The sequence below is a fragment of the Thunnus albacares genome, chromosome 14, assembly GCF_914725855.1.
Source record: "Thunnus albacares chromosome 14, fThuAlb1.1, whole genome shotgun sequence".
NCBI lineage: Eukaryota > Metazoa > Chordata > Actinopteri > Scombriformes > Scombridae > Thunnus > Thunnus albacares.
The window spans coordinates 649,502-660,215 of record NC_058119.1 but is presented as its reverse complement, the minus strand read 5'-3'; the positions used below and the strand labels follow the sequence as shown (position 1 = coordinate 660,215).

The 10,714-nt window shown below is 39.2% G+C and overlaps 1 protein-coding gene across 1 annotated transcript; it reads left to right on the top strand.

Moving 5' to 3' along the window:
* Nucleotides 1-214: 214 nt before the first annotated feature.
* On the top strand, nucleotides 215-9,255 carry polr1c (RNA polymerase I and III subunit C). Its single transcript, XM_044373580.1, has 9 exons — nucleotides 215-325; nucleotides 655-726; nucleotides 1,367-1,474; nucleotides 1,710-1,842; nucleotides 2,925-3,056; nucleotides 3,265-3,417; nucleotides 3,889-4,038; nucleotides 5,888-6,004; nucleotides 7,917-9,255. Exons 1-9 carry the CDS (start codon nucleotides 254-256, stop codon nucleotides 8,033-8,035), a joined length of 1,056 nt encoding a protein of 351 aa, XP_044229515.1. The 5' UTR covers nucleotides 215-253; the 3' UTR covers nucleotides 8,036-9,255.
* The last annotated feature ends 1,459 nt before the right edge of the window (nucleotides 9,256-10,714 follow it).

Genomic DNA, 10,714 nt, shown 5'->3' with positions numbered 1-10,714 from the left:
CAACAGAAGAGAGAGAATTTTGTTTTACTTTTGTACGGCACTTTGTAGGCGGGACGTTTTACGGTGTCATCAGGGTTTTGATAGCAGGTTACTCGCCTTCAGTCCAACATGGCGGAGGCGGAGCTCTGCTGCTGCCGCTGCGTGCTGATGTTGCAATGGAACGACCAATTAGCTTTCACTTCCTATCAATGTAAGTTTCTTTGCTTGAACTACAGCGGAAGAGTGGGCGGGGCATTGCCGACTACGAGTCAACATGGCGGCGACCACGACAAACGTTGAAGAAATTCGGAATAGAGTTATTTTAGGGGAATTTGGTGTGAAGAATGTAAGTCCGTTTTAACGCTGGTTTTATGACAACACTGTTCGCTAACTCTGACATCCAGGGTTCCTGTGAGCTGCTGGACTGACCCGCATGTAGCGGTCATCTCATGTGTTTCACATGAACACATGTCTATATCGCTCAATCAATACTCGTTCAACAACAAAACTTCAATAATACTCCATGAAAAATATCAACGTCAATTGAATACATTATGTGTGACGAATGTAATACATACATTTATAAAATAACAGGGAAAGTAACCTTTGTAAAGTCACATTGTTGTAAAGTTCCTGCTTTTTATTTATTTATGTTTGTTGATTGATTGCCTTTAGGTGCACACAACAGATTTTCCTGGAAACTACCCCGGCTATGATGACACTTGGGATATGCAGAAATTTCAAAAGGTGCATTTCTGTCCTTTAAGACCTATATGTAGCTGCTGGTGACAGGTGAAGAGTGGATCCCTTTTGGAAATCATGCATTTTGTCAAACTGACTAAATTATGAACCTCAAAGGAAGCCTGATTCTATTATTTCCCTGCTTTCTGCTCCTGTTCACAATCTTTATTTTGGAAAATGTGGGTTTGTGACTAAAGTGTTTGGAGAATGATAGTCCAACCAATTTTTAAAACATTCTCTCTATCTTCATGAGGACATTTTTATCTTAAAGTTAATCTTCACTGACCTGCTCTATGTGAAAAGTGCCCTGAGATAACTTTTGTTATGATTTGGCACTGTATAAATAACATTGAATTGAATTGAATTGTTTCAACCACTGTCTTCATTAGGATCAAACCATACTCATGAGTTACTTAACATTTTCAGTGCATCCTTTTAGAAACTACCTATTTTCAAACTAAAACTGAAATCAAGTTATTTCACATGTTATGGCCTACAATAAATGATAAATTGATTAGATTCAGCTTATTTTCAGTCACGATTTGTTAAAAGGATAGTCAGCATTTGAACTCTGAGTATTAAACTGATCTATGAACTGACTATCATTACTATCCTTTTTAAATGGAGATCTCCTCTCTTTTTGCAGAACTTCAGAATTGATGTGGTGCATCTAGATGAGAGCAGTATGGAGTTTGACATGGTGGGGATTGATGCAGCCATTGCCAATGCCTTCAGAAGGATCTTACTAGCAGAGGTCTGTGTTTCATATCCATACAACAACATAATGTTGACATAGAAGGTTTTTGCTTCAGACAGGTGTATGTACTACTTTTCCTAACTAATGTTTTGTAAATGACATAACTCTATAAAACCTAATGTGAAGAAATTGTAGATTTTGTGCATTTTGACAGTTTTAAGAGAAAAGAGCCTTAAAGTTTTTAATTTCTTGTAAATTCATTCTGAGAACTTTGTATTACTTGTGGTTCTAGGTGCCTACGATGGCTATAGAGAAGGTGTTTATATATAACAACACATCCATCGTCCAGGATGAAGTCCTATCCCACAGATTAGGCCTCATCCCCATCAAAGCTGACCCCCGCTTGTTTGAGTACAGGAACATAGGTAAAACAACACACTGAACCACACATACATATGAGTACATGATATGAGTAGAACACCATGCTCCCATTTCAATCTTCTGCAACATGTCACCTAAAGCCGCATTTCGACCACAAGAACTTTCTCCAGGGACTAAAAGCTAGGCTTAGGCAGAATTATGGTATACCAAGATATTAAGAAATCCCAAAGGTATGATTTTCAATCCATCAAAAATACAAACTCAGAGTAAACCTGGAGTACACCAGAAGTTTATGAGGAGCACTTGAAGGCAGCATGTAGTCCCCGACTCTGACTACAAAGTGGGTTGCAATGGTAGTGGTGTTGTCTTCCTTTCTGCTCCTTGACTTCACAGGAAGTGAAGACTGCAGAAGCAGTGATTCAAAGTTTTTATATAAACTTAGCACAAAAAGTAAGGACATTTGTGTTTGGTAGATTATTTCTTTGTTGTAACAATGCTTCTTGGCAATGTAGGTTGTGCCCATGAAAAATTTGCCAAATCTTCTCTGCCAATGCCAAACAGCTTATAGCTGTTGCTATTGAGTTTACAAGGTGTACTTGAATGTACCATGAAGTCCCACATGCTTTGCTTTGCAAAAAGATGTAGATTTTAGAGTTTATGAGGTGCACCTGAATGCACCATGAAGTCCCTGTCAGTGCTCCTAAGCTTTAAAGCAACATAGTCTTCTCTACATCAAGACAACTCATGAAGAGTTGTGTTTTGATTCAGAGTATGCATGGAGAGGAGGGGCTATTCACAGATGGGTCCATTGTCAATGTTTGAGCATGCAGCTCTACAGTGATATACGATTTAACCCATTTAAAATGGTTAAAAATAAAATAAATTGATGTATGGGAAAGACTGAAATAAAGACACAAGCTAAGAAAGCAGGTAACAAAACAGTATTTCACAATCATTACAACAAAGAATTTAAATCATACATGTCTTTCTTTTTTTTGGTTTCTGATTTTTTTTCTTAAAGGTGAACACAGGACAAGTGATTTACAGAGCAGATATGTATGCTGTGGTGAAAATACAATTTAATTTCAGTCGCAGTTTAACATGTTCTGTTATACTTGTATTCCAGGTGAAGATTCTCCAGAGGAGGAAGGTTCAGAAATAGACACAATTCAACTGCAGCTGAAAATTAAATGCAGTAGGAACCCTAGAGCCAGCAAAGACTCCTCTGATCCACGGGAACTGTATCTAAACCACATGGGTAGGTTTTAACGCCCAATGAATGAAGGATTGCTGGTACTCTTTGCAGATACAGACCTTACAAACAGTAGCTATGACTAGTGCATACAAACATGATGAGTGGGAGGAAGGTAAATTGGCACTGATATCTAAGTAAGAAAGAATATTCCTGGATAAGATCAAACATTAATGTGATTTTCATCTCCTCTGTCCCTGTTGTCTTGTCTCAGTTTATTCCAGGGACATAAAGTGGGTCCCCATTGGGAACCAGGCGGACGTGTTTGCAGACTCAAGCATTGGACCAGTACATGATGACATCCTGATAGCTCAGTTACGACCAGGACAGGAGCTAGACATAATTATGCACTGTGTCAAAGGAATTGGTGAGAGCATTTGAGTGTCTGGGTCAGAGTTATAGCCAGCTCAGTGCAGATGTTACACATATGGGAAAGGAAAAAGGGCATTTTCTATTTACATTTTTAATTAGTACGTAGTTTATTGTCCTGGCCTCTGTGTTTCCAAATCTAAAAAGTTACTTAAGCATGGAAGTTCATTCTTGACCTGAGATCAAGAATCTCAACACATGGTTTATTCCAGAGCTTTCAACAAGAATATATTATTTCGGTGGAATACTCCATTGATAAAGTAGTTTGACCTTAATGTTTCTATAGGTCAAATATCTGAAAGTTCCACAACTCATCTCAGCGGGAAATCTTGCAACTTCATAGGCTGCATGCTCCAGCACAGCGTACATACTACATGCACTTTGATCATGTTATCAGTCCACCCTAATACTTTGCAGTCAGTACCTTCTGCTGCCTGATACTGAAGCATGTTCTCTGTTCCCTGTACAGGTAAGGACCATGCTAAGTTCTCTCCAGTGGCCACAGCCAGTTACCGCCTCCTTCCAGAGATCACCCTGCTGGAGCCGGTGCAGGGAGAGAAGGCAGAGCGCCTAAAACGCTGCTTCTCACGAGGAGTTATAGACCTGGAAGATGTTAATGGTAAGAATGAACATGACTGATCTGAGATCAAATAGAAATCAGGAAGTCCACTCTACAGAGGGTATGATGAAACAAGTAAATAAGTGAACTGAGGACAGTACTCTGCTAGGGCTGCAACTAACATTTTTTCCATATTATAATCTGCCCATTATTTTCTTGGTTAATCGATTAACTGCTTGGTTTGTAAAATGTTAGAAAAAAGTGAAAAATGCCAGTCACATTTCTTAAAGTGCAATGTGAGGTTTTCATATGTCTTGTTTGACAAAAAAAAACCCCAAAGACATTGAGTTTACAAGGATATATAAAACAAAAGTAACAATGATCAAAATAGTTGCAGATTATTCTTTTTGTGTAATTGATTAATTGATTCAGCTCTATACACTGCAAGCATCCAGCACATTTCCATTTTAGCAACTGGAAGATTTGTCTTTTTCTTTTATGGAAAGGCTTAAAGCTGGAGTGCAGGACTTTTGTCTTTCCCTTCTGGCAGTGATAGTAATTACAAAAACACTGTTGTCTGATAAAATTTGGAAAGTCTAGAAGAGCCGCATGATTATTATATACCCATTCAAGTGAGCAGAGAGCTAACCAGAAGTTAGCCGCTCGGCCGGTGGAAGTCTCTAGCGCGCATGCACATTATGTATTCATCCAGCCAGCACTCTGTATACTGTGAAATACAGAGAGATTTAGATTCAAATATGCGACAGAAACACAGAAACATGAATTTGCAAAAGAATTTGTGACAGCTGATTCTGCTGTCAGTCAGGCTGGTGAAGGCAGTGTGTCCTCTCAGCTCTCCAGGAGCTGTAGCTGACAGGCGGCTACTTCTGTAACGCTGGAGGCAGGACAGAGTCGGTGTGGATTGAACAGATACAATGCTCTCCCCTTTTTTGTCAAGTGAGGAGAAGAAGGAGATGATGATCTCTGACCCGCGTTCAGTGTCTCTGTCTACAGAAGCAGCCATCTGTCAGCTGCAGCTCCTAGGGAGCTGAGAGGACAGCAGCCGGTCAACCTGCCTTCACCAGGCTGACTGACAGCAGAAACTTACTGAATCAAAACAGTTTGCATGTCAGCTCCACAGGAAGAAATCCACAGTGTTTGTATTTATAAATACATGCTGATGATTCATATGATACATGATACATCAATGTATTGATTCACGGGCTTTTCTCCGCCCTCTGTAGTGTGTGAGCCTACCTGCCTGCCTGCAGTGAAACAGACAAGCTCACAGACAGACTGGGAGCTGATCAATCAATATAGATACAGTAAATAAGTTCAAAACACATACAGCAGGATATTCAACACCCATGTTGGCCTTCACAATAAACAGCTATTTGTGCAGATTACACTTCGTGATTGGTTGATGCTTTTATTCGCTGTGTGAAAACTCGAAAAATCGACATTGTTCTAAAAAAAATTACATCGCTTTTTCACCTTGTAATATTCGCGTTCTGTGTGAAAAAACATATTAACGTGCAAATTAATCGCACGAAAAAAAACACCCTTATGGTGTAAAGGCCTTTAATCAGCATTGTTTGGACTCGTTTGGCAAGGGCTTGAATGTAATGGATGTTCATTTATATGTAGAAGTTCCACACTGCATGTTTAATATAACAATTTAAGGAAGGTTTCAATGTCTTGGGAAACATGGAAAAAACAGGAAAACCTTCTAGTTAAAATAATTCTTATGGGTTTCACCATTTATGACATCTGCTGTCTGTTTAATACAGTCCAACTGTGCAAGAGCAAGAATAGAGACGTTAGAATGGCAGAGGAGTTTCTTTGCCAGTCTACCGTTAGTCCCTAAATTCTCTAAATGTAATCATCCGTCTTGTGTTTTCCACCTCAGGGAAAAAGGTTGCCAAAGTAGTCAACAGTCGCCTGGATACGTGCAGCAGGGAAGTCCTCCGACATGATGACCTGAAGGATGTGGTGAAGCTCGGAAGAGTGAGAGATCATTTCATCTGTACGTTACTATTTATACCTGTGCAAACTGCTTAAAATCCCCTGAAAAATTGGTTTCCAATGTTGAGCATTTTTCGATAACATTAAATATTTATGATTTAATAAGCAACATGGTAAGCTTAAAGTTTGGAATAATACCCTAGATATTATTTATTTAACAACTAAACAACCCAGGAGCTGTCATCAGATTCTGATTCAGATGTCCCTTAATCCTGACTGGCACACAGAGATGCGTAACATCAACTTTTTCCAAATGAGACCTGCCCATTTTAAAAGAGTAAGATGAACACAGTGAAAATAGAAATACAGAAATCTTTAATGTGAAATAATCAAAACTGTTCCAACTTTGGTAGAAACCTTTGTGTTTATGTAAGACCTCATTGCTCATAGTAAAAGGCTGATTGAGAAAATGGGTTTTCAGTGCCTTTTTAAAGACAGCATTCAGACTCTGCAACACTAAAAATTCCCATTAAATGAAAACAAGATCAACAATATCAAGAAGGATCATATACAGGTGGATCCAAGGTGTGGATCCCAGGTCGAGCAAAAATAATCACATCAATATGTCGGCCAAGCATCAAATTATTTATAACATATACAAGGCCACACTCAAAGTCATCGACTCCATATCCACACAGCTAAATTAAGCTTGACAGCTCGCCTGCCATGGTGCAGCGTAGTTCTGCAGTATAAGTTGCCTTGGTTACTGAGCAGGGAATCATATAAGCCACAGTAATGGAATGGAACTCTCACTTAAATTAGCAAGGCTTATCGAAATAACCCAGGCTTTTCCTTTATCCAGCATGATGGTATACCCATGGATGTGCAAGAGCTGGATAAAGTGCCGCCTTGCAGACAATATTTCCCAGTGGCCGATTGCGGTATTGCAACAAAAACTCCTACTGCAGCCCAAAAATCATTTACCCCATAGACCACCATTGTAAAAGAGAAGTCAGTAAGACTGTGGACAGGACACCTCGAACTTCAAACAAGGTCAATTACGACTCTTTCTATTATGAATTTTTGATCCACAGAGGTTGTATACTTGTAAAACTTTCCTTTCCGAGCCGAGCCGAGAAAAGCGATTTAAAAAAATCTGTGGCGTCACCACAATGGTAAGTCTATGGGCCAAGCGAGAACTGGCAAGCGAGGCGAGCGGGAGAAACACTATTGCACATATTCAGTGGGCCGCATACCCCCAGAAGTAAACCTGGAAGCTAGAAACCTTTTGGCGTAGGCGCTAGACAAGCAATTCTTATTGGACTAAATAGGTGCCAGTTTCGGTCTGGTATCCAGCTTTAATAATACATCCATGGGAATACACCTCAGGTTTTTAACATCCCCTTGTCTAATGCTGGATTTGTGTTCACTGATGTGTGTGCGTGGGAGAGTGGGAGGCTTTACTAATAAAGGCAATATTACATGGACATCTGATGAGATATACTCTGAGTAGTACTACAAGTAATCGCACCTCTGATCTTAAAGTCCTGGCCAATGTGGGTGATTGAATGTCCTACAGCAAGTATAAATGGATTGAGCACAGCTGCCACATTTGTAATTCCCATCCCTGACTGTAGGTAAAGATGGGGGGATCAGGTAGACACATATCTCAGATTCAACCAGGATGTCACAAAAAAATTAATTTGTAGTCTTCAAGCCCAAGCTGACATAAACATGATGACATCACTGTGACATCATCAGGATCCTTTTCTCAGACTTGACAAACCCCTGCAGAGCAACAGAAGACATTACACAACAGCTTTCACAGGCTGAGTAGTACTCTTCATGATGACTTAACTGATCTTTATGTCTAGAATTGGTGGAGTGCCCCTTTGAAATCTGTGTCCATACAGCTGTTTGTTTTATTATAGTTATATTATATTCCTTTTCATTGATCTCTTCTTTTCATACAGTTACTGTGGAGTCTACAGGCATCCTGCATCCAGATGTCCTTGTCACAGAAGCCATTAAAGTCCTCATGGCCAAGTGTCAGAGATTTGTCAATGAACTGGACTCTACTGACATGGAATGAAAGAATGACTGAGCGCACTCAGGCCTACCATACAGGACCGGCTGTTGAAATGTGCTACAGCCTATCAGGGCTTGGATTGTTGATACAGTGGTTTCAGTGGAATGGCTCTGTTGAAACTTGCTGTATTTATTAAAATGATTCAGAATTTCCAAAAAGACAGATTTAGTTAGGGTTGTAGACTTAATGTAAGTATGTGCAGTATTTTTTGTATACCACTCTGGGGAAGCATGCCCCCAGTGATTTTTCAAGGAGCTCAGTTTTCCTGAAATAAACATGCTGAACAAATGAAACTCTTAGAAACATCATATCAACAGGTTTTGATATGTTTGATATTTCAGTTCAATTTCCTTATGGATTTTTCCTCATGTGATAGTCATATGTTCATCTGAACCTGATTAATCAGTTTATTTCAGTATGATCTCTCTATCTGTTGCCAGCATCTATGTGAACACTTAAATGCATCAGTCCAAGACCAAGATATTCTGGCTTTCAACAGAGAGCATGACAGAAAACCATAAGCTAATGGTGTGATGTAGACTTTGCAAGCCCGATTCTGAGTGTTAGGAGGGCAAGTTGAGGATCACTGAGACTGCACTGGAGAGTTGGTGGTCTCAAGCCCAAACACAACACACCTTGTGCAAAGTAACCATGCTTAACTTTTTTCTGTCTTACTTTTTTAATTGTCCCAAAATGTTTCCTACAAAGCCCCTGAGCCAATTCTTCACTGGTACTAGATATCAGCTGAGGTAGAAGCCATTGTCAAGGAAATCTGTTCAAAATGTTCCATCTACAAGTTGGCTACATTGGGGGAGATGTGTGATCCCATTGCTGTTGTCTTTGCTTGCAAATAATTCCCTTTTAACAAGTGAAATGTGTTCAAAGCCAATTTCATTTCTAGTTAAACTAAGTAATTGGTCCTTGAGTTAAGATTATCTTGTCAAACAACTAATTCATTCTAATTCATAAGGTCAAGAATGAACTGCAATGCTAAAAAAAAAAAAAAGTAAAGACCCCCCCCTCCCCAGACATGTTTTAAAAAATATAAAGTAATACTCTGTTTTTGAAGAATAATTTGTGTCTGGTATGGTTTTTCCACAAGAAAATCTGAATCTGAATATGCAAACATTGTTCATTGCAAAAGCTCAGCTGCTGGATGCAAGATGTCTCCTATTTTACCATTCTCAGTGTATGTACATTAAAGGTTTCAAGTTTTCACATCACACTTGTGTAAATTGCATGTTGAACCAGGATTGGCTTACGAACTAGTTGTGATGTCACAAGTCATGCCCAAAGGCTCACACCTTAAAGGGGACCAGTTATACTCATTTCTAGCTCTATTTTTTTTTGTGTACTAGAGTAGCTTTTTTTTTAACTCACAGTTTTAAAAACTTCTTATTCATATTATACTGGCCCTTTATGCAGCCCTTTAGTTCAGCCTCTGTCTCTAATAGGCAGTCTTAGCTCTCCCTCCCTATGCACCCACTTTAATTGGATTGGCCATTTTTCTGGAAGCTGCCAGGGGCAGCAGTATCAGAGTCGTGTTAAGTTGCAGCTGATGCAAACTCAACATTACCTGCTCCACTGCTTCAAATTAAAAGCTTTTAAATGACTAAATAATGGGAGACTTTTATTGTGAAGAATTTACAGGAAGTGAAATTTGTCCCCCACTGACTTAGCAGGGTTTCATTAGCAGTGCTAAGAACTGGTTGAAATGACAAGATATGGAGATATTTGGAGCTCTCCGTTCAGTGGATCAGTCAGAAATAATGCCAGAAGCAATAGTACAATCAGAAACAGCCACAGTGATATTTGATGAAGAGCTGCAGACAACCAGCACACCTCCAACAGGTAAATTTATTTTACTTTGCCCTGCTCTGTAATGGAAAAACACTCTCAGCATGCCAGCTTGACTGGAGTCAAGGCTCAGTGTGACAACCCCCAAAACAATGTAAAATTGTCATAATGTTAGTGGAGCAGTGAACTTACACGCTCTGGGTGGAGCAGTTGACCATATAAAGAAATCTGTCACGAGCCAACGTCAGCTCAGGCTGAAAGTATAAAAAAAATGTTGGAAACCTAGCGTTCAGATCACTCTGAAGCCAGAGCTTTTTGCTCACAGGGATTACTTAAACATACGTTTACTTCAGTATTTGACACTTTGGCCACATTTAATATGAATATCTGACATTGTGTTATATATATATGACTGTAAGTAACGAAAAGCATAATAGGTCCCCTTTAAACTTACATTTAAAATGAGCACTAAGAAACGTTTCCCGTTCAGCAGATAAATGTGAAAACAACCTTCTAGTGTCAGTCTCTACACATACATCATTCTGCACAGTGGAACCTCAACATCCAACTGAAGGAAGAAGATCAAAAACATATTTTTGAGTGGAGGAGGATTTATAGTTTCATTTTCTTGTGTTTCACACCAATGCAAATTCTTTGTATGTATAAACCTACTTGGCAATAAATCTGATTCTGAGGAATTCTTTTGTAGTAAAAACAATTAAACCCTTGTGTTTTCAGTGGGTACATAACATTTTCCAAATAGATAATGTTCCTCCTAATGTATATTGCTAGTAATTTGTTTTGATCAACGTTAGATAACCATTTTTAGTAAGTGCCCTGTTCATAAATGCAAGTGGAAAGCAGATGGCCCTATTTTGATTTATT